Source organism: Tenrec ecaudatus, chromosome 9, assembly GCF_050624435.1.
Source record: "Tenrec ecaudatus isolate mTenEca1 chromosome 9, mTenEca1.hap1, whole genome shotgun sequence".
Taxonomy (NCBI): Eukaryota; Metazoa; Chordata; class Mammalia; order Afrosoricida; family Tenrecidae; genus Tenrec; species Tenrec ecaudatus.
In genome coordinates this window covers 51553830-51577612 of record NC_134538.1, presented here as the reverse complement: position 1 = coordinate 51577612, position 23783 = coordinate 51553830, and the positions used below count along the sequence as shown (strand labels likewise).

Here is a 23783-nt window from a genome sequence, read left to right as displayed (position 1 = left end):
GTGAGAGGTTCTTCTTGCGGGGAAGTTGGGGGGTGGGGGTGCTATGGTACGATACTTCCCAGGGAAATAAAATGTGGACTGAGTCCTGAAAGGGGAATCATTCTCTTGGTCCAACCTGTTGTCGAGCTGATTCTGATCCATAACAACCCTATGATAGAGTTGAACTGTACCTTGAGTTTCCATGACTAAAAATCTTTACAGGGATAGACTGCCCCTGTCTTTCTTCTAAGGAGCAGCTAGTAGGTTTGAACTGCTGATCTTTCAGTTAGCAGCTGGGTGCTGCTGAGCATGGCCTCCAGCCTCATTGGGGCTCCTTGTAGTCTAACTGGGCAGAGCTCCAGGGAGAGGGGACATGCCACGCTCATGTACAAAGACAGCAAGGAAAGGCCAAGGGAGGCCTGGTGAGTCTGCCAGGTTCCCAGAGGGGCGCAGTTGGGGATAATGGTGGCAAGGCAGGTTAGAGCCATATTGTGAGGGTCTCGGAGAGCCACGTTAGTGTCCTGTGCTGCCAAGTCAGCTTTGATGTCTAGTGACTCTACAGAACAGAGTAGAACTGCCCCATAGAGTGTCCCAGGCTGGGAGCTTTATGCGAGCCAATGGATGGAACTCCCAGGGGCCCAGGGGGGTCTTCCTTGGTGCTGTTGCCGCCATGTGGGTCTGAGCAGCAGGGCCAGGGGCCTGCAAAGGCCACAAAACCCCCGAGTATTGATCTCAAGGAGCCCTGGATCGGGGCCCAGTGCCATCTTGGCTAAAGCAAGGGCTTGGGGGTGGCTGCCTCCAGGCTCAGGTGTTTATGGGCCAGGTGACTTGGGGCAGGCCATTCTGCCTCCACCGACCTCAGTCCCCCGTCACTGCGGGTGTATTTACAAGGACTCTCGTCCTGGGTGGAAGTAAGGCTTCCAGAGTTCACGTGACCCCAGGTTCAAGCACACAGGCATGCAGACAGTGCTGACTCCATGTGGGTATTATGAGCATCCTCTGGTCAGCAGAGCTCCCTGAGCCCCCAGGTACCTTCCAGCCAGATTCTAGGGATTCCCAGGGGTGCACTTTCCAATGCTCTCTGAATGCCCCCTTAATGGCTCATGGCTCACCTACTCATGCTGAGTTAAAACCTTCTCTGGGGGTGTCCAAGATGATTGACAGCCTCTACCCAGTATCCTGCCCCTCCTGACATAGGCAAGCCAGCTGACAGGAAGCCGGGACCTGGGATTGATGCCTCTGGCTTCTCAACACCAGCCTGCCCACCGCTAATGGAGGACAGCACTTTGCTGCGGTGGAGACCTGGCCCCTCACGTGAGCGCCTGGTCAGCTTAACCCCCCTCCCCACTCCCACCCAAGCAGAGCTTCCTCCCTCACTGGAATGTGCAAGCACACCGAGGCTTATTTTTATCCCGGCGCTGTCAATGTCTGAGAAACCTTCTCAGCCCGCTTCTTCTCAGGATGTGTGTGTGTGTGTGTGTGTGTGTGTGTGTGTGTGTGTGTGTGTGTGTGTGTGTGTCTGTCCCCTGTGGGTCAGCACTTCTTTCCCATGAGCTCTGCTGCGGAAGCAGAGACCCAGGGGATGCTGAAGCCCAGACCACAGAGTATGGCGGCGAGGAGGCTGACACCTGGTCTTCCGCATCCCCAAGAACACGGCGGCCACTCTTCGCAAAGAGCAGCCGCTGTCAAGTGGATTCTGACGCAGGCCGACCCAGGGGTATCGCAGTAGACCTGCACCCCATCGGGTTTCCAGTGGCTGTGGTTTCTTTGTTTCCAAGGCAGATTGTCAGTACTGTCTCCCGAGCTGCCTCTAGTTGGCCTAGAACTTCTGTCCGAGAGCCTCCATCCTTACAGTCAGCAGCCAAGTGTGTGAAGATTTCTCGACTTTCTCTGGTCGAGAAACCCAGGGAGGCAGAGCATAAAGTAAATTCCCAGCCTAATGCCCCAGCCGTGACCGCATCTTCAAGTGGATTGGAAACAGGAGTCCTTTCCTCGGCTGACCGCAGACCTGCCGCGGGCCGTGGCTGGGTCAGTGCGTGGGGCCTCTGGCCGGGCCCTCTAAGGCAGGCACAACCAGAGACGGCCCTACCCATGCCCTCGGTTCTCTTCTTGGGCCGGACACGGGTCAGAGTTGCAAGGCCCAGCAGGTGGTGGTTCCAACACTGGGCTTGGGCTGAAGGCTGGTCTCCGGAAAGCCTGTGGAAGGGCCGTGCCCTGGTGGGGAGCTCACAGCTCACAGCTTCGTCCCCACAAAAACCCCACAGAGGAGACTCTGTGTCTCTGCCTGTTTCTCAAGGTGGTGTTTTTGCTGGAATCCGACTCCGGAATGGGAGGGGTGGAAGGATGGACCTTGTTAGAATTGTGGATGTTTACCCTGGAAAGGGAGGGCAGGGCAGGGTGAGTGGGACCAGCAGCGTGGGACGGCCCGGAAAGACAGACCTGCAATGTTCTCCTCACTTTCCTGCCCTGATGAACAAACTTCTGGTTGGCCTAACCACACCACCTCCCCCTGGGTGTGATCCCAAGTCTTCAGCAGGCCAGTGCTTTTGCTGATTCGAGCCCCTTTCTCCAAGACGATTCAGGCTGCACTTCTCTGTCCACGGGCCCCTCTCTAGTCGTGGCTCCGCCGGGCTCGTGCCTGGACTTGCCCTCCCTCCCCTGCTCTCAGACCACTGTGCCTGGACACCTGCCCTCCATTGCACCCCCACGGGGTACCCCCACAGTGAAGTGAGAGCAGGGGCATCCGGTGAGCAGCCCCTCTGTGGGCCCTGCTGCCTCAGCTCTGTCCAGCGCACAGCCAAGACTCGTACGAGCTGGTTCACATGTTAACGGGGACCACACGGGCCCTTCTTGTTTCCATCTGGTGGTGGTGGTGGGTTAGGTACCTAGGAATCATTCCTGACCCATCTTACAACAGAACACAACACGGCCCGGTCCTGCGCCACCCTCACCACCGTGCCCACGCCGGAGCCCACGGTGGCAGCCACGGCGTCAGTCTATCTTGCTGGGGGCCTTCCTCTTGCGTGCTGCCCCTCGGCTTTACCGGGCACGATGTCCTTCTGCGGGGACTCTTTCCAATGAGGGACAGTAACCACTGCACATGCAGTCTTTGTGCTTCAGGCAGCCACCTGCCACGCTTTTGCCTTGCTTCCTCCCAGAACCACAGCGTCCACTGTGCCTCGCCCTCCATGTTCCTGTGCACTCTCATGCACTCCTTCCCGTGTTTCCAGGTGACCTTCCCAGTGACGCTGTTAGTGGTTGTTCGCTCAGTACAGGAGCCTGCTCCACCACAAAGCCCAGTGTGACAATGGAGGCCAGCCAGGATGGCTCCTCTTTTCCTAGCCTTGAATCGTCTCTGTGGTGCATGCCCCCAGCAGTGGGCAGCGGCCTGGGAGAGTAGGACCCTGTCCAAAGTCCCTCACCTAGTAGCCTGCACAGCTTACTGAGTGGGTTGTGTGTCATCCAGAGAGCCACCCCGTTAATCACGGCTGGTGCAATGTATCTGAAGTTGCGTGGCAACATAGAGCTAACGCGCTTCCTCCGTCTTCCTCGTTGGTGTTGAAAGTTGAATCTGTCATTGTCGCTGGCTGTCATCAAACTCATTCTGATTCCATCTGATCCCACGTGACAGTAGATCGGGTGTTCTAGACTACAGTCTTCCCAGGATTTACAGCTTGGAGACCACTCGCAGCTCGGAAGGAGAAAGCTGTGAGAGTCTGCTCCCATAAAGATTACAGCCTTGGACACCCCATGAGGCAGTTCTGCTCAGCCCTGTAGGGTGGACATGCATCGGAATTGGGGCGATGGCGACAGGTTTGGTTTTGCTTCTCATCGTTATGGAAGCATATTAGTCTGGGTAGACTAAAGAAACGAAATTCATAGACACTCGTCTGTGTGTAAGAAAGAGCTTTATATACCAGAGCAATTGAATCTTGAGAAAACATCCCAGTCCAGTCCAGATTAAGTCCCTAAGTCCGATATTAGCCCATATGTCTGATGCCAATCAATAAAGTCCTCTTCAGACTCACAAAACACATGCAATGACACCAAATACAGGAAGATCATAGGCCAGTGAGTGGGAAGTCTTGTGGATCCAGTGGTGTTGTAAGCATCTCAGCACTGGGAGGGCTCTCCACGTGGCTCCTCCAGCTCAGGGCACTAGTGTAGCTCCATGTGTCTTCTCAGCTGGAATGTCTCCCAGGAAGTCTGCCTGTGTCCTGCCTCCAGCCGGCTATTTCTCTCCATAGTGCCTCCAAGTGAGGTCATCAAGCTGCGACCTGATTGACAGGCTCAACTCCACCCCTTCACTCTTAATACTCTCAAATTAACAACAGATTATGTAACTACCACAGAGCAGATGGGCAGGTCTTTCTCCCCGCCCACTCTCCGCATACCCTCCCCTCCCAAGCTGCTGAGTGGGTTTGAACTGCCAACCTTTTGCTTAGCAACCAACTCCTTTGAAGGTGAAGATAGCCCCGTAATTCTGTCCCATCCAGACTCGGAGCCGCAGGACTCATTCCCCATTTAAAGCAGGGCCATCTCAGATACTTAGAGGATCATTCACGAGCTGTGACAATCATTAAAAATTAGCCTGCTGTATTTGGTCAAACAGCTTGTCCGGGTCTAATACAATACCTGAGACTTCTGCTCTTTAGTGAGGCATGTGCTGTTGGCTGGGATTGACGACTTCAGGGGCCGCACATCATTGGACGTCCCCCACCCCTGTGTTCAAGTAACCCGGTTCCCATATTGTGAACGTGAAAGCTGCCTTTCCCACAGCCTCTTTCCCGAGGGGAGCCGCCTGGTGGAGCAGTGGGTGCAAAGAGCCAGAGAAAGTTGGAGAGATGCCGGCTCTGACATGTCACCACCACTTGCGGGTCAGGCCACTCTGACAGCCACTTGACCTCTTTGCTCTTCAGTCTCTTAATTGTCAGATGGGAGTAAAGAGCCGCGATGACAGTGTAGTGTGAGGCTCAGAGGAGGTTGTGCAAACGCCTACCAGTTCAGAAGACGGCATCTGCGAAACCAACTCATCCCCCCGGCATTGAGCCTGTTTCTCAGAATGCTGCTTTTTCTAAAAGTTGGTTTCTTTCCACCTTGCATGAAGTTCTCATTCATGCGTTAAACTTAAAACTTGAAGTTCAGGGCTCAGAATCTTGATGTGGGGAAAACCCCACCCCACCCACTGCTGCCAGGTGGATGAAGAGTCCACAGAGCCTCCGTGGCTGTAAATCTTTATGGGAGCAGACTGCCCCCCTCTTTCTATACCATGGAGCAGCAGATGGGTTTGAACTGCCAACCTTTGGGTTAGCAGTCATACACTTAACCCAGGTACCTCCAGGGCTCCTCTAGACTTGGGATGCAGAATAATAACAATGGGACACCGTTCGGAGGTCCGTGCGGGATTGCCTTGGTGGCAGGGACAGCCCTGGCTCCACCATGTTGGCGCGACTCTGGTGCTCATGACTCCCTGTTGACTTGTTTCACAGGCAACTTCAGCAGCAGCAGGCGGAACTGGAAGTGCACCAGCGAGATGGGTTGGCATCATATGACTTAACTCAGGTGAATTTTGTGAAAACTCTTTCCCGATTAGAATGGCCCCCAACCCAAAGTGGGGGAAACTTCTGCACTGGGTACTAAATTCAACCCCAAGCCTCAGCCCCTCCTCCCCAAGGGTGCTCCTCCTCCATCTACCCACAGCAGGGCAAAGAGCATTTAAATCCCCAGTAGCCCACTGTGACTCTTCCAAGCTGACCTGAGCCAGGAAGCATGTAAGGCATAGGAAGGCCCTGTGAAGAGCAACAGGGCTTAGTCAACCAGTAGTAAGACTCCCAAAGGGGTCATGGCCATTTCCAAAGGCGCTGCACCCTAGCACGGACATGCACTCTGGAAGCCAGTGCGCTCCAGTCTTGACAAGCCCTTGCAGTCCTCCGGCTGCTCTCCTGCCTCTGCTGTGACCCTCTTTCCCTCCTGAAATGCATCTCTTTCTCCGTGCCTCCTCCCTGCCTGGCCACCTCACTGACACCGTCTCCTTTTCTTCCTGTCTCTTTTCTCCTGCACTGCCCCCCCCCCGCCGCCATGCTACCCCCCTTCCTCTTTGTCTCCTCCCCACCTCTGAGAGCGGGCCGCAGAAAGAAGCCGAAGCACCGGTGCTGTTCGGTCTCTTTCTGAAGTTGACCGGTGGATTCCCTTGCCTTGGTATTTAGAGCGAGCCGGTTGCTTTTCATCTTTAAGAAAGTTAACCGTGGGACTCCACTGTCCTCTCTGCGGCCCGTAATGCACACCTTCCCCCTTGGGCTGGTCCGGGTGTTTCTCAGGAGGAGGCTTCACAAAGTGCACGGGGAAAATGGAACTCAACGATGGTACAGAGTTGTCCCCAGGGCTTTCTGAAGCCCCCATCGGATGAGCCTCTCCCACGCTGCGAACTCTCAGCCTGAAATGCCAGCGAGGCCTGCAGGAGGCTGAGGGGTGATAGAGACACTTGTCGGGGGCCTTACCGATGGATTGTTGTTATATTTTAATACGCACACAGGTCCCTGTGCCCAACCTGCCAGCTGGAGTTCATGAGGCCGGGAAGTCCGTGGAAAAAGCAGACGCAATCTTTTCCCAGGAAAGGGATCCCCGGTTTGCTGAGATGTTTGCAGGAATAAGTGCGTGTAAGTTGCCAAGCCTGGGAAATGGCGGTTGGACGCTGAGGTTGAGAGGATGTGGGCATGACCGTGGTTTTCAAACTCTGCTAAGGCGGAAGATGGGGTTTTTTGTTCCCATGAGGAGCTACAATCTCGGAAACTCACAGGGGCAGTTCCACCCCATCTGATCGGGCCACTGAGTCAGGGGCAACTCGAGGGCAGTGAGTTTGGCTTTGGACAGGGCTTTGAGTGATGGCTGCAGGTGTCAACTCCAACTCTCGGCCATCGAGTCCACACCCACTCATCATGACCCTCTAGGCCAGGTGCAACTGCTCCTGTGGGTTCCCAAGACTCGTATTGATGGAAATAGAACAAAAAGCTCACCTTTCTCCCACAAAGCAGCTGCTGCTCTCAAACTGCTGACCTTGTGGTTAACTTAAGGGACTGGGATAAACTACCTCTTCATGCATTTTATTAGGCTAGAAACATGGTTCTGGTTTAGAAAGCAAAAAAACTCAAGCTATAACAGAGAGAGGACCATATTTTAAAACAAAACTGTCATCAAATGGCAAGAATGAAGAGAAATGAAAAATGATCCGGTATATCACTTCTGCCTTCTGTGAGGTTTTCTGCACCCATTTTTTTCCTCCATATACAACTGAGCACACACTGTCTGGTCGCTGGTGTTTCTTTTCCTTCGTTCAACGGTTTTTTCGGAGGGTATCCCTAGATCACTACACAATCTGAATCGTGTTCCCTGCCTGCATGGTGTCCCATTATAGAGAGGCCCCTTATCCACCCGAGCCCTCCTTTACGGTCACGTGGTCATTGCTGCTGCCAGAGTCTCTGTTAGAGAGACTGAGTCCTGATTAGGCCACTCATGGAGCCCGTGAGCCTCCTGCTTAGATCTCCACACACATGATCAAAGCGTGAGGTTTCCAAACTTCAGAAAAAGAGAGCATTTCCATGGGGTCAGAGAGGGCCTGCAAAGTGCCCTGTAGGCAGGGTCACTTAAGGGTCGGAACCAGTTGGCTCATGAGAGGCTGCGTGGAAGATGTTGTGGAACCCCAGCGGCTAGAGGGACAGGCTATGGACTAGAGCCTGAGGGGAGGCTGGCAGACCTTTGGACAGTTAGGAGGAGAAAACCCCAATCTTCCTGATGCCAGCTGATGAGGAGGGACCCCAGCCTTCGCCCCCACGTGACCATGAACAGATGCTGAGAAGCAAGGGATGCTACTGGAATTCAACCCATTGCGGGTAGGAACCACCAGCCTAGGCCACGGTCTGGCAGCCAGCACCACGCAAGCAGACGATAGACCTTCCGCACAATAGGGGAAGCTCCCCGCGCTTAGTTTCATTTGCCGCCTCCCACCCAGTGTACCCCATGAACACAACCAGCCTGGTCAGTATTTCTTTGACTTTTACTGAGAAATAAGAGTTTTTCACCCACTGAAAGGAAACAATAGCATACCAACAAGGTTTCTCCTTCTGTCAAACCCAAAAAAACTTGACCAAAGACCCCAACATGGTATGGACATAAACCTCGTCCCATCAAGATGAGAAATAAGAAAGAAAGTAAAAAGATAGTGGACAGATGAGAGACATAAAAGAGGGATGAGTCTAAGGGCAAAGCTCCTGCTTTGAACAGGAGTGTTTTGTTTTGTTTTTTAAAACATTTTATTAGGGGCTCATACAACTCTTATCACAATCCATACATATACATACATCAATTGTGTAAAGCACATCTCTACATTCATTGCCTTTATCATTTTCAAAGCATTTGCTCTCCACTTAAGCCCTTTGCATCGGGTCCTCTTTTTTTCCCCTCTCATGAGCCCTTGATAATTTATAAATTATTATTTTGTCATATCTTGCCCTGTCCGACATCTCCCTTCACCCCTTTTCTGTTGTCCGTCCCCCAGGGAGGAGGTCACTTGTAGATCCTTGTAATCGGTTCCCTCTTTCCAACCCAACCTCCCAGTATCGCCCCTCACACCCTGAACAGGAGTGCTTAAAGACAAAGAGGAGGGGCGTTTGAGAAGTCTCCCATGTGCCTTCTCAGGGAGACCCCGTTACATTCCTGAGAGTGAATACCCAGGGGTCGCAGAGAGGGGGCCTGCTGACAAAGCGGAGTCAGCACTAAGCAGATATAACATAGTGAAAATTCACGTGAGTGAATTGAAAAGGTCAGTTACATGGATGTGCCCCGGATGCAAACCTGGGACCTTCTACCTGTCCAAGAGCTCAGTGGCCATCAGGACCCATGTCTATCCACACTAGGCATGGAGGCTATAATAGTTTCTTTTAAAAAATCTAGGGAATTAACCATAAATTTTAAAATCCTGCCAATACCTCGAGCTTAGTTTTAAAAAACACATTAGCGCCGTGAAGCAAAATCTTCAATTGGATCTCTCCATGATGCTGTGCGCTAGAAGTTGGGGTGGGTCAGTCGTTGACCTGAGACTCTGGAGGGAAATACTTGAGATGACGCCTTTCCACCAGCCAAGCTGTCTCTGTGTGCGTGGACAAAGGATAGGCGTCCTCAGCGAGGCCCGGGCTCGGCAACTGTGCTGTCTGAGTTCACTTCGGGAAGGAATCCCTCGCAGAAAGAGGACGCCTGGCTGCAAAATGACTTACAGCGCAGAGCGTAAGAATGGAGGGGAGAGGGGGCGAAGGCGGCGGCGGTGAAACCACAGCCACTGACCTCGAGGGTTGATATCAAAGTGATTGGAAGATACAAACCCTATAAAAAAGAAGTTAAAACCAGACTCTCAGATCTGAAATCAATCGGGCAGAGATTCAGCACGTTTTTGGAGTTGGGGGCGGTGTGGGGGCTAGTAAACACATAGAAATGTCTCTTCTCTATTGTTTTATCCTTGCCACTGTAGAGCGGGGACAGGGAACCTTTTTTCTGCCAAAGCCCATGTGGACAGTTTAGAATCATTCTCAGGCTATAGTATTAACACATTTAATTAGCTCACCCCATCAGGTGATGACATGATGCCCTTCTACATCACGCTGGGTAAAGAGGAGGGACAGTGAAAAAAGAGAGAAGGCCCTGACCAGGTAGATTGTTGGCCCAGTGGGTGCCACACTTGAGAGGCTGGTGCTGGACCAGGCAGGGTTTCGCTCTGTTCTCTGAAGAGTTGCTAACAGCCAGAAAGGACCCCACAGCCCCCAACGACAGCCACGCGATGGCTGGCCCTTCTTCTCATCAGGGGGACATGCACTGTTAGTTGTTCTGCTGATTTCTCGGGTTTGATATTGTCCCGAAAGAACCTTGGTGATGTAGTGATTGGCCCCGGAGTTGCTAACCACAAGTCTCCTTAGCCAAGCTCCCTGCTCTCCCTGCCCCTTCCCCGCCCCCACCCAACCACTGCCAAGCCAGGAATGAGGTGAAATGTGGAGTCTGTCTCAGCATAACGTAATTTCTCTTACTCAAGGCTCTCATTGGATGTGGAGGATTCAGGGGGTGTACATCAAAGTCAAAGGAGTCCTGGAGGTGCAGGGGTTAAACCCTCCACTGAGAACCAACAGGTGGACTGTCTGAGCCCACCTGGAAGCTGCAAGGTGGTGACCACTGGGAGACCCGAATCCGTTCTCCTCTGTCTCTAGAGCCACCACGAGTCAAAGTGGGGTAGGAATTAGAAGTGCCCAGGTGTTGAAAGCAATAGTCAGTGCACTTGGCTGCTCACCGCGTTTCCAAGGCTGGCCCTCTGTGGGAGCAGACCATGGAGCCTTCTCGCCCAGAGAGTGGCTCGCTGGTGGCCTCAAACTGCCCGTCTGGCAGTCAAGAGCTGAGCATGTCACCACTGCACCCAGGCTTCCTTCCACATAGCCTTGAGAGAAAAAAATGCCCTTGAGTCTATTCCAACTCCTAGCGACCTTACGGAGTCTGAAGTGCCCCATTGGTGGCAGTCATTGCAGAAGCGGGCTGCCGCTGCTTTCTCCAGAAGAATGGCTGGTGCCTTCCAACCACCGACCTGGCAGCTCCTCGCCCAGTGCCTTGGCACTGCACCCCCGATGCTCCCTTCAGACGGACGGAGGCACCACAGGTTCAAGATGCAGTGAGAGCTCCCGGTGTGGCACTGCCTCTCTGCTGTCCACTCATCTGTGCCTGTCGATGTCCAGTCCCGGTGTCTCAGGACGCCACACAAAGCTCCCTTCTTCCTCATGTCAAGTCTTCACAGCTCCACCGGACTCCAGCCCACGGCTCCAGCTGCCTTCTGCAGCGAGACAGCTGAGCTAGCGTTTTGTGGTGGCAGACAGCATCCATCGTGACACATCCTAGCATGGGGTTGGGGGTCTCCAGCTGCCTGAGAGGTTCCATCTCTCAAAGCATCCCTTACGGAAGGCCAGGGAACGGAGGTCTGGGGGGCCCACGGCAGCACCTATGGGGGGAGGACAAGCAGGGCTCTGGTAGTTCTGGAGCAATGGGGACCACCAGGCTCGGATACAGCCTCGTGGCTCTCCCTGACTGGCTGATGGCTTTAGCTAAGCGGTGCTTCTGTATTCACCGGTGTGACAGTACTAGTCACACTGTCTGCTCTTCGTAAGCACTATTCACTTAGGTTCACGTGCTTAGTTTCCACGATTACCTATTATCTCCACCTTCCAGTAGAGGAGCCTACAACTCAAAACCTCACTGCCATCGCGTCGATGCCGACTCACAGAGCCTCTAGGACAGGGCAGACCTGCCCCAGTGAGTTCCGAGACGGTAACTCTCTATGGGAGTAGAACACCCAGTCTTTCACCCTCAGCGGGCTGGTGATTTCAAACTGCTCACCGTAGAGTTAGAAGTTTGATGTGTGATCACTAACACCTCCAGGGCTCCGGAGGAAGCTACGGCAGGGTTATATGACATGCCCAAAGCCATGCAGTTGGGAGGGATGGCAGAAGCAGGGTTCAGACTCGGGGTAGACAGGGCCAGGCAACATTCGGTCCCATTATGTATAGTCAGAGAGGCTTGAGTCAGAGAGGCCTGCTCCACGCAGCCCAGAACAAGCTCCAACCAAGCTCACTGTCAGACATCGAGCCAATTCGCACTCAGGGTGACCCTGTAGAACAGACTGAGCTCTTTACAGGAGTAGAAAGCCTGGTCTTTTCCCCAAGGAGTGACTGGTGATTTCGAACTGCTCATCTTTTGGTTACCAGCCCAATGCATAATCACTAAGCAACCAGGTTTCCTAAGAACACGTGAATGACAGGTTTTTTAATAGGGATGGCTTCCTGAGGACACAGCAGCCTGATGCTCTGAGGGGTCAGGCAAGTCTAGAGAAGCTGAGTATGCGGTGGTGTGGGCAGAGCGGGCCCTCGGGGACAGGGCTTGGGGTGGGGGGCGGGCGCTGAAGCTCTCCTCAGGGGGTGGGGAGCCCTCACTGTCACTCGTGCCCTGGTTTTCCTAGCGGAGAAGAAGATCATGAGTTCGGCTTCTGCAGCTGGCACCCAGCAGATCTACTCCCAGGGAAGCCCATTCCCTCCCGGACACTCTGGGAAGGCCTTCAGGTAGGTGCTGGCGAGAGTTGGGGAGGGGGCCTCCTCACCAGGCAGAGCCTGGTCTCAGAGCCCTGCTCTGGACTTGCAAGCCAGCTGACAGAGTGGTCAGTGCCCATGGGCCTGGACCAGGCCGACCTCACCGGCTCTGCATTTGCTCTGGGAGACTTGGCTGGGTTGCCGTCAATGCGTAGTGTCAGTGGCTGTGTTCTGTAGAGGTGTCTGTGTGACAGGCCAGGGAACTGGCCTCTAGTCATGACCCAGATGGGGCAGAGCTGCAGAGACCTGACAAGTGGAGAGTGGACAGCTTGGCCTGTTGGGTTGGGGTCTCAGTCTGGAGGGTCGCTCCAGGGCAATAGGCAGCCTGACATTATCCCAGGCCAGACCCCCTGAGGATCAGTGGAGGCTTAAAAATTCTACAGAGCTGTGTGTTGTCCACAGGGGTAGGTAGGATGGAGGTCCACATATGGTAGAAGCAGAGGATGAGATTGGGGGCCTGTGTGCCAGGCCATGGCGTGTGGACTGTGTCACTGATGGTTTCTCAGAAGAGTGTCTTGAAGAAGTGCCTCCTGTAGGGAAGTCATGTTGGCGGTGGTGAGAGGGTGCTGTGAGGGAAGAACCTGAGTTCACCAGGCTGCTGTCATAGAAACAAGAGTGGGGTGGAGGGCAGTGAGAGAAGGAAGTGTTGGCTTGTTGTGGTAGGGCAGGGGGGAGGAAGGGGTGAGGGTGTAGCAGCTGGAAATGCTTACAATGTTAGTCTATGGGTTGGATGGATGGGTATGTGGGTAGGAGGATGGGTGGATGGATGGATGGATAGATTGATGGGGAGATGGATGGGTAAATGGGTTGGTGGATGGGTGGGTGGATGGGTAGGTGGATGGATGGATGGATAGGTGGATGGATGGATGGATAGATGGCTTGGTAGGTGGATAGGTGGGTGGATGGGGCCTTAAGCTTGGGAATAGACGGAATGTCCTTTATATCTAAAGGACCTTAGCTGCTTTGGGGGTAGGGAATGGTTTGAGGTGAACAACTTTGGTTTCCTGCATGGTCACAGGTGGTCTGCTGCCTTGACCTTTATACTAAGACTGGCAGCTAGAGCCCAGAGGCTCATGGGAATTCTGGGCATAAGGTCCTAACATTGGCCATCAGAAGCCCTGCCTTTCATTCAGCCAGGAGGCCATCAGCCAACAAGGTGACAGCTGGACCTTTCCAGTGCCGTGGAGGCAGGTGGTAGGGCAGTGCAGGAAACAGAAATCAGAAATTACCATCGGAAATCACTCCCTCATTTCATCCACTCAAGTAAAGTGCAGAACTGATTGGAAGAAGATGGAATAAGGCTTCCCTGTGCATAAGCAACTGAACTCATTCTGCAGTGGTTGCTTTGCAGTGTATCCTCCCTGTGCAAGCAGGGATCAGATAGCCCAGAAAGACAAGATTACAACCCAGTTCCTAAAACTGGACCTACACCTCTTATCGATGCCTTTCTGTGAAAGCCCACCTCTACCCAAAGCTTCCTGTGGCAAGCCTTATTCCAAACCCTCTCGGTTCGCTCATGGGCCCCCTCTGCCCTGCCCTGTACCCTGAGCTAGTCCCAGGGAGGCAGGAGGAAGGGCCTGAACAATGCTGAGTCCTCCCACCTCCTGATCTGCAGTGGGCTCACTGTATGAGGGGCTTCCAAAAGGTCGTGGAGAAATTCCATAATCCTTTCACCTCACTTTCCCTCCAACTCTTCCAAGCCCCTTTTCCTAACTGATAGAGCCAGGAACTTTTCCCGCTAGATCTGCCCAGGGATGCAGACAATGGTCAGGGACTGAGCCTGTGAACGGGCCTGTGAAGCCATGTAGCAGGTACCTTGTAAAAGCTTCATTGGATGAGATTGAAGATGAACTGAGGGGAAGGGGGGCGGAGAGCCACAGAGCATGTGCTGGGCAGCAGGACTAGGCCACCCCAGCAGGTTTCTGTTTGCAGCTTTGATTTCTGTGCAAAACAGACTCCCGGGAAGCCTGTATCCTATTCCGGAATCCTTCAGCCTCCCAGGCACCCCCAGAGCAGCGAGTTAACCCACACACATGATGCTTAGTCTAAGAACGTTCCATCTTCTTGGGAGATCAGCCCTCTGTTGAGAGCAAAGGAGACCAGAGGGTAGGATGGGGCCTTGACTTAGAGAGAGTACCAGGGAGGGCTGAGGCTGAATTAGGAAGAGAGGGGCACAGGACCCCTTGGGGTGGCAGAGGGAGAACACAGGCTGTGTGGCTCTGTGGTTCACCTCATGATGGCCTTTTCTCTAGGAATGGGTGCTGCGCCAGGGACAGAGAAGGCAGTAAGGTGGCCCGGGTGAGAGGCTGTCCCCGTGAGCACATCCAAGGCAGGGCAGTCCTCAGGTGAAAGTGTTTTCTTGTCTTCCAGCTCCTCAGTGGTCCACGTGCCTGGGGTGAATGATATTCAGTCCTCCTCATCGACCGGCCAGAACATGTCCCAGATCTCCCGGCAGCTAAACCAGAGTCAGGTGGCATGGACAGGGAGCCGTCCACCCTTTCCCGGGCAGGTATGAGCATTTCAGAGGACGCTGCCCCTGGGGCCTAGCAGCCTTTCTCTCCCAACTGGACATAGCTACCAGGATGTGTTTGCTCTGGGTCTCAGCTCCCAGGACAGGCTGGTGCTCCGAGGTGGAGCTGACCTCCCCGACCCACAGCTAGGTGCTCAGGAGCACTGGCTAACCTAAAGGTCCTTGAGAACTGGGTCCCTAATGGTCTTACCACATGTGACCCCAGCATTCTGGGGAACAAGCTTGAGGGGCCAGGTTTGCAGCAAGACCCTCCATTCAGTTAGGTCCCTGTCACTCTGGCCCAGGAGTACAGGAGAACCGAATGCTCTGCAAGCCCCTGGGAGGATGAATGCTGATTGGTTGAAGGCATTCTTGGTATTTATGGTGCCAGGGCCTCGTTGGCCATGGAAACCTGTCCCCAGACTGGGTTTCTCCAACCAAACCTGTCCTACAGTCACATAACACAATGCCTGCAATCAGCCGGCCAAGAGGCCCCCGGGGAGTCAGTGTTGGCCCCGACAGTCACCAGCCACTGCCTTTTGTCTCTGCTGAAGCAGTGACATTGATGATGCTTCTATCTGTTTGATTTTTCCTGGGTTTAGCAAATTCCATCTCAGTCCAGCAAGACTCAGTCATCCCCGTTTGCGATTGGGACAAGCCACACCTACCCGGCCGACCCATCCTCCTACAGTCCCCTCTCCAGCCCTGCTACCTCCTCACCCAGCGGGAACGCCTACTCCAGCCTGGCCAACAGGACGCCAGGGTTCGGTGAGTAGGGGGTGAAGGACAGGAGTCCTGGAGAAGCAGCCAGGGCAGAAAGCTTTCTGTACAGCCGGAGTCGGGGCGCAGCCCTTAGCTCCCCGAGACCCTGCACGAGGCCGGCAGGCCATCCACAGCCCCTGTGCCCACTGGCTACCCAGCAGCTGGGGTCCTCCTCAGAGCCTGTATGCTTCATCCTTGCTTTTGTGGCCTGACCTTAAAGGCACTGGGGCTACATCCTTGTGCTCCAATGGGATTCTAAAGGTGGTTTTGTTAACCCTTTATGGCAGCTGACAAGGACTTCCCGACCTCTCCCTGGCCACTCTCCTGGCCCAATTAAAAAAAAAACCTTGAAGTTTTGTTTCAAAGAGACTAGGAAATAACTGAAGAGATGGCAGGCTGTGCACAGAAAACATGGTGGAGTTCTCTCACTCACGAGGAATGCACTCCCAGTGAAGAATGCCTGGCTTGGCGTGGTTAACAAACGTCAAGTCATAAAGGGTTCGTGGCCCCCCTCCCCACCCCACACCCCATCTCCCAAGAGCTCTTGCCATCGCTTACACCCCGTGTGCCTAAGGAACTCGCAGCATAACCTCCCCCGGCCAGGATCCCGGGGCAGGTCGGGAGGGACAAACAAAACAAGGGCCTGTGGCATTGATGAGACGCCCACAATGGTGCCCATTTCCTCACGGGACTGGCATGGGCGGCACCCCCTAGAGTGGTTCCTGGCCCATTTCTGGGCAAAGCCCATCAGTCAAAGGGAAGCCAAACCCAGACATCTGAATTGCCAACGAGCAACTTAGAAGGTTCCCTTTGAGCCATCTGTCGGTCATCGTATTAAAAAACACGGTGCCATGTTCCTAGCCAATGACCTGGTGTTCTCAGCCCATGGCCACCTCCTCACCCCGCCCACATTCTTGGGGTCCAGTTCACCATGTGTCCAGTCTCCAATAGCAGATGCCAGCCCTGAAGTATAAATGGACACGGGGCCCAAGCAGCACAGAACCCTGGCCTGAGGGCCCTGCACTACTCTGATGGCTGGGCCAAGGTCACACCGCGGTGTCCAGAGGCTGGGCAGCTCCTTTTACAGTTATTTCAAAGTATCTCACCTTCAGAGAGTAATAATAACATTCATAATAACAGCAACAGCAGCTAACTTCCCTGAGTGCTCACCATATGCTAACATGTTTTTTTACACATGTGAATTCAGCCAATGCTCTATGAGACATGAACCGATATCATTCCCATTATCGACACGTAACCTAAAACCCAGACCCACTGCCTCCGAGGCCATTCGACTCCTATGACCCTGCAGGACAGAGTCGAACTGCCCCTGTGGGTTTCTGAGCTGCACCTCGTGCGGGGACAGAAGGCCTCACCTTTCCCTCATGGAGCTGCCGCTGGTTTTGAATGGCTGTCCAACCTATGCCACCAAGGGTCCTAAATAAACTACTAAAGTACCAATGAACTCAGGCCTACTAACCTGCAATGGATTCCAACCGACAGCGGCCCGGGAGGACAGAGGTCGGTTTCCAAGGCTGTAGGACTTGACCGGGCAGACTACGACATCTTTCTGCCGTGGAGCGGACAGCCAACATTTTGATCATCAGCCACATTTTAACCCCTGCACCCCTGGAGCTCCTAAACCAAGGCACAAAGAGGTTATCGGAGCGCTTACCTGGGGCCTCAGAGCTGAGAAGTGGCGTAATCATGCCAGTGGGGGCCACGGTGCACTCCCTAGCAGCGTGCTTTTCCAAGCATGCGAGCCCGTCACCCTCCTCTGCCACTGGCTCATCAACTCCTGACCCTGTGACCAGGGGAATCTTAGAATTGCACCAGAACCGGAGGTCTCGGCATCCGTCCCTCGATTTACATTAGTGCGAAGAAAGCAGCTGGCACCCCTCCAATAGGCTCATGGAAGACACAGTACGTAACATAAAGTACGGGCCAAGACGCATCCAGTGACCTCACCGTCAGGAAATCACCGGGAACCTTGGCTGAAGGAAGCGCTGCAGGGGAACAGGATGCAGGCCGGGTGTTGGAAGCCAGACAGCAGTAATGTCGTGAGCAGCTGATGAGTGCCGCAGCAGGAAGTTGAGGGGGCCCAAGAGAGGAGGGAGCCCAGATGTGGAGAGAACCGTGAGGCAGCGGGAAGCTGGGGTCATCGATGATGAGACTGCTGGGGGACAGCTCCCGGTGTGGACGGTGACATCAGGGTGGGGGTCAGCGTGGTCTGGAGGCCAACTGGAAGGCAGGCCGGTGCCAGGACGCCTGACCGGGATGTCAGTGGAATGGGAAGCAAACAGACTCCCCCCACTCCCCGCCCCGCAAGGCCTTCAAGGAGGTGGATCCCTCCTGGGAGGCCCAGCTCCGCTCAAACCCAAACCTCACTGCCCCCAAGCCAGTTCTGACTCGTGGCGACCCTACAGGTGGGGAGAGCTGCCCTCTGGGTTTCCGACACTGTAACTCTTGACAGGAGTCGAAAGCCTCATCTTTCTCCTGCGAAGCGGCAGGTAGCTTCAAAGTGCTGACCTGGCAGTTAGCATCCGACACGTTACGACGACATCACCAGGGCTCCCGCTCAGCTCCAGGAACAAGGGAAGAAGGCGACTGAGTCTGACGAGGACATGAAGGGCTCTTTATCACTGCAGGGGTCGCACAGTGGACAGGGGTGCCGGGAAGAGCGTGGATGAGAGTGGGTAGGTGAAGAAGGCATCAGAGCCGTCTCCCTGAATGGCCAGGTCCCTTCATAAAGAGACGTAAGGCAGGTCACACAACAGGCAGTGCTCCCCCACGTTTGCCACAGGCTATATGGCAGTTCGGAGTGGGCAGCCTGCAGGTGGGCCTCAGAGCTTCACAAGCGGGCAGCACCCACAGCCCCTGTCATCTGCCAGGCACCTGCCTGCAGAGAGCCAGTGAAGTGGATCCCAGCCTCTTCCTCCCTGCTGCCAGGGGCAGGTCGCAGTGCTGGAGGGGCTCCCGAGCACGCCGGTGACGATCACCCAAGGACGGCCTGGGGGGGCGACAGGCAATGTCAGCAAGCCTACCATGGCCCTTCTGAAGAGTGTCTCAGCCCCACTGGACTCCTGGGATCGCTGTGTGGAGCTCAGCTGTCCATGCGTTTCCGGAGAAAACGGGCCTGCCTGGCCCACTGCCCCCTTCTGTGCACCGCATGCCGAGTTAGTTCTGTAAACTTCCAGGAGTCGGTTCTCCTTCTCCATTCTCCTCCTCTTCCTCTTCTTCTTCCTTCTCCGCCTCCCTTTCCTTCGCATTTCAGACCCACCAAGTTATCTTAACTGTCATTGAGGAGCCCTGGTGGCGCAGTGGTTAAGCGCTTGACAACAAACCGAGAGATTGGTGGTTTGAATGCAGCAGCAGGTGTGACCATCTGCTTCCAAGAAAGATCGCAGCCCTGAAGGGCCCTCGGGCCATGCTCCCCATCCTGCAGGGCCACTGTGACTCAGAGTTCCCCCCCCCCAAAGCTGGGGGTGGGTGGGCTGTACTACCAGAGGTAGGGGTGGGGTGGTGTGTGTGTGTGTGTGTGTGTGTGTGTGTGTGTGTGTGTGTGTGTTTCCAGTCTCAGTTACAACTTCAGTTAGGTTCAGGTCCCAGTCCGAAAATCCAGCGCTTTCACGTGTGACGCCCCAGAACATTTCGTTTTTAACCACCAAAAAGTGGTGATGGGACACCTGAGGAAGGCAGGCCTTCGGGGAACAGCTGCCCCTCCCAGGCTGAAAGAAAGTCGACAAGGAAGGCGCTGACAACGTGGGGAAGGAGAGCCCACCTCCACGGGGCTGAGAGCAGACCTGGCTGGAGAAGGTGGCTGCCTCAGGGGTGCAGGGTGAGGGGGCTGACCAGGAGCTGGTCTGTAGAAGCATCCGGGTAGATAGAAGGCAGAGAAATTCACTAGCAGGGGCAGATGGGCCTCGGGTTGTCCCCAGGAACCACCCACCAGGTGGACAAGAAGTTTCTGGAGCAGGCCGGCAGCCGGAGCCAGTGTGCAGCCAGCTTCCTTCTGCCAGGAGCCCTGGGCGTGGTGGAGAGGCGCATTATCAGAGAGGCAACAAACAAACCAAAAGCAACCAGACCAGGGAGGGAAACCCCACCTCAGGCCATGGCTCGCAGTTTCCCTCCAGTGCTCTCGGTGGACAAAACCGGCTGCTGTTGTTGTTATTGTTGTTGTTGCTGTTGTTGCTGCTGCTTCTGCTGTTGCTAGGCACCATCCAGTCGCTTCCGACCCAGTGAGACACTGCCTGGTCCTGCCCCAGCCGTACCGCTGCTCCTGTGCTTGAGCCCGCTGTGGCAGCCACGGTGGCAGTCCGGCTCGTAGAGGCCCTTCCTCTTGTTCACTTTGCCAAGCGTCACGTCCTCCTCCAGGGACTAGTCCCCCCGACACCATGTCCAAAGTATCTAAGACAAAGTCCCGCCATCCTTGCCTCTAAGGAGCTCTCTGGCCGTACTTGTTCTGAGACAGATTTGGCAGTCCATGGTGCTTTAAATTTTCTTCTCCCAAACCTAGTATTTCAGTAAAGAGCCCTGGCCGCTTAGTGGGTGACCCGTTGGGCTGCTGACCACCCCATTCCCTGCACCAAATCCTGCGCCCCAGATTAAGCCCGGCGTCAGCTTGCCAGCAAATGTGAGGACTCCTAGGCCCTTGTCCACCCCTACTAGTTACTGCCTGAAAAGATGAAATCTTAGCCCCACATCCTGGAGTATGGGTCATTAGTGTTAGGAGGTGACATTCTTAACTTGTGGCGGTGAGGGCAAGAAACTGGCCTGCCTTTGGGGTGGGTTTGTTTTTGTGTGTTTGTTTACTTTATTTGGCAGTTTCTCAAGGGCAGCACTGTTGTCTCTCTAGGTACTTCTTTGTTGGGGAGAGGGCTCCTTTTGCTTTGTAAGGGGTTTAGCAGCATCTCCCCATCACACGCCAGTCACGCTCCTCCAGCTCTCGCATCAGAGGCAGAACTATCTCTGCCCATCTAGATGTCCCCCAGGAGCAAAAATCACTCTCAGCCGAGAACCACTGAGACAGAACGCAATTACACGGGCCCGCTGAGCACCGGGAAGTTTTGGATTCCGTGGACTCTCAGGAGGGAAAGAAAATATTATTTAGCAAGAGTCAACATATCATACCACGGAGCGCCAATAACAATTAGAAGGTGACACACCCCTGCCTCTGACACTGTAGGTCCCCAAGCTCCTCTGGATTCGGATCTGTCGTCACAAGGCCCACCTGACCGGCCCAGGGAGTAGCAGCTAAACACAATCCATTGAACACCCGGCTGGCAGGTGGTCGGCTCAGCCAGCCGCAGGTGCAGCAGCCTGGCCCTCGAGGAGAAATCCAAAAGATCAAAAGCGATACGGCAAGACTGGAACCCAGTCCAGAGTGCCCACCAAGACCCACCAAGTCTGTACCCACACCTTTTGGATAAGGCTTTTGGATCGATAAGGCCAATCACCAGAGTGATGGGGACTATAGGGTCTTGTTCACAAAGATGCCTATGGGTCCATCTTGAGGATGCCCCACCTGCAGCCCCTGCTCGCCGTTTCTCTGCCATGCAGATCAGCCAGAGCCACGATTTGGGCTAAGGAACCACAGTGTCCCACAAGAGGGTACATTCCAGTGGCCATTCAGCATTTAGTCAGAGGGGAGGGGCAAGCCTATAGCTGAGCCTGAACCAAGGATTTTCCCCTTAGCTCTCCCATCCCAGTGACCTCATCCACCGGGTGGTCACTTGATGGGTAACTTCCGTAGGAAAACTCCTGTCTGGATCAGGACCCACTCTCATGTCCCTTTGCGATTGCCTATATTTCCTGCATTAGAGTTCTGATAGAGCCAATTGCCCAGTGACTTCTTTTTCCCCAGAGGGCCCCTGTGGGACAGGGTAGAGCTGCCCCTGTGTCCGAGGCTGTCACTCTCTGGGGTCACCCATCTTTCTCCCTCGGAGCGGCTGGTGGTGTTGAGCGCCGATCTTGCAGCTCTCAGTCCGACACTGCTGTACCACCCGGACCTGGCATTGAGAGCAGCGTGAGCAGATTCAGGCAGGGGGACAGGAATTCATGTTCGTGGATCACTGGCTAGGTGGCTCCCATGCACTGCTTCAGGCCAGCTCTTCACTGTGACTATACGAGATGACTCCACTAGGTACCTACCACCACCACCCCCACCACCACCCCCCGCCCCAGATCAGAAAACTAAGGTTCAGAAATATCCAGAAACTAGCCCCTCTCATTTCATTTTCACGCCAGAGCCAAGACTTCCACCCAGGTGCTCTGCCGCTGAAGGGCTTGGTGCATTCATTTCCTAATGCAGTGTCCTTGTCACTGTGTGCCAGCCTGGGAGCGGTGTGCCGGGTCGGCTGGGTGAGCCACACTGTGAGTGAGGGAAAGGGGAGGCTCGTGAAGAGCTCGGAGGCAGGAAGCACAGGCCGTTGTGGGAGGACATGACTTTGGTTTTGGGGTTTGATTCTCAAAGTAATCCAGATGATTGATCCACCCCCCACCACCACCAGTCTCTGTGTGTCTAGTATTCAGGATGCCTGTCAGACCTTCCCCATATATTTCAAACTTACAAGGAAAGTACTGGACGGAAGTCTGTTGTTCTCACTGTTGTCAGGTGCTCCGGAGTCGGTTCCAGTAGAGAGTGACCCAGGGTACAAGTGGACGCACTGCCCGATCCTGCATCACCCTCATGGTGATCGTTACTCTTGAGCAATTGTTGATGCCCCTGTGTCGTTTCATGTCTTTGAAGGACCTCCTCTTCTTTACTGTCCCTCTGCTTTCCGAAGCATGACATTCTTCTCCAGGGGCTGACCCCTCTTGATACCATGTCCAAACATGTGAGACCAAGTCTCACCCCCTCACTTCGAAGGATCTGTTAGGTCTGTTCATTCTTCAGTCAGTCCATCTCACTCCCGACCATCAAGCCAATGCTGACTCACAATGACCCCCTCCCCATGAGTTTCCCAGACAGTAACTGTTGGCAGGAGTAGAAAGCCCCATCTTTCTCCCTCGGAACTGCTAGTGCTTTTGAACTGCCAACCGTGTGGATCACAGCCCAACTCAGAACCACTGCGCCAGCTGGGCTCCATGGTCTGGTCACTGTTCTTCACTAACACTGTCATTCGCACAGACCCACTCTTCTCCGACCCTCCTCCTTAGTCGTTGTCGCCCCCGTTCACACACATGTGAGGCGATTGAAAAGGCCATGGCTGGGCTCAAGCACACCTTATCCTTCAAAGTGGCACCTTTGCCTTTGACACCTTAAAGAGGTCCTTTTGCAGCAGGTTTGCCCGATGCGATGTCCTTTGATTTCTTGGCTGCTGCTTCAGTGGGCATTGCTTGAGTAAAATGAAATGCTGGCCAACTTCCATCTTGTCTTTGCTTATCGCCGTCTCACTATGAGGATTTTTGTTTTCTTTACATGGGGGTGTAGTCATCCTGACCCCCCCTAGGCTTTGGTCTTCATCAGGAAGTGCTTCAAGCCCTCTTCACTTCCAGTAAGCCAGAGCGTTCTTTCGAGCTCTACTTGTTGGAGGCTCTCAACTCTGGTTCAGCCGATAGGGACCCAGGTGACAGAGGGAGTTCCCTTGGCTGTAATCTTTACAGAGCCTTTCACCCGTGGAGCCACTGGGCGGATTCGAACCACCAACCTTACCATTGGGACCTGAGCATTATCATTGTACTACCAGCGCCTATTGTGCTATGCTTACCTCTTTTATTAGAAAAAAATAGTGTCACTTCCAATTCATGATAACCCAGTGTGTGCCAGAGCAGAATTGTGCGCCATGGGATTTTCTATGCTGGTTTGTCTAAAGCAGTTCCACAGAGCCCTTTTTCCCACCTCTGAGTGGACTCACCCGCCAACCGGAAAGATGAACAGAATGCCTCTTGGGATGCTGTGGGATCGGACTTGTCATGAATGGACTTGGCTGTGGAGTGGTTGCAGAGGGCGAGGAAGGGTGGAGGAGGGAGAGGGAGTGCTTCTTCTACAGGTAGCTTCTGAGTTTGGGTGGCAAGGAGAAGGAGAGATGAGATAGCTCCCAAGAAGGAAGGGTGGAGAGAATTGAGTCCCGCTGCACAAAACACAGCAGGAAGTTTTTGTTGAAACAAGATCTTGGAGGAAGTCTGAGGTCTCCTGGATGGCAGACACCACCCCCCTCCAGGAAGTGAGGGCTGGTCACTTGTCTGCCTTGCCCATCCTTGAACCTCCTGTGGGAACTGTGTTCACTCTCCCTCCCTCCAGCTGAGCTGGGCTGCTGCTCCACTGCTCCGGGATCCGGGCGGGGCAGGCGACCAACTGTGCAGTGTGAATTCCCTCTCATTCCCGCTGGGGCTGCCTGCCGCACGCACGTTTTACCACAGTTACAAACCAG

General features: G+C 54.4%; 1 protein-coding gene across 2 annotated transcripts in view; it reads left to right on the top strand.

Annotated features, from left to right (window-relative positions):
* ARNT2 (aryl hydrocarbon receptor nuclear translocator 2) overlaps positions 1-23783 on the top strand; it is a 227260-nt gene that overhangs the window by 190465 nt on the left and 13012 nt on the right. For both annotated transcript variants that reach the window (XM_075558077.1, XM_075558076.1), the window contains exons 13-17: positions 5469-5541; positions 6512-6635; positions 12014-12113; positions 14511-14649; positions 15252-15417. In XM_075558077.1, the coding sequence (XP_075414192.1) occupies positions 5469-5541; positions 6512-6635; positions 12014-12113; positions 14511-14649; positions 15252-15417 (602 nt within the window). The remainder of the gene's footprint in view (positions 1-5468; positions 5542-6511; positions 6636-12013; positions 12114-14510; positions 14650-15251; positions 15418-23783) is intronic.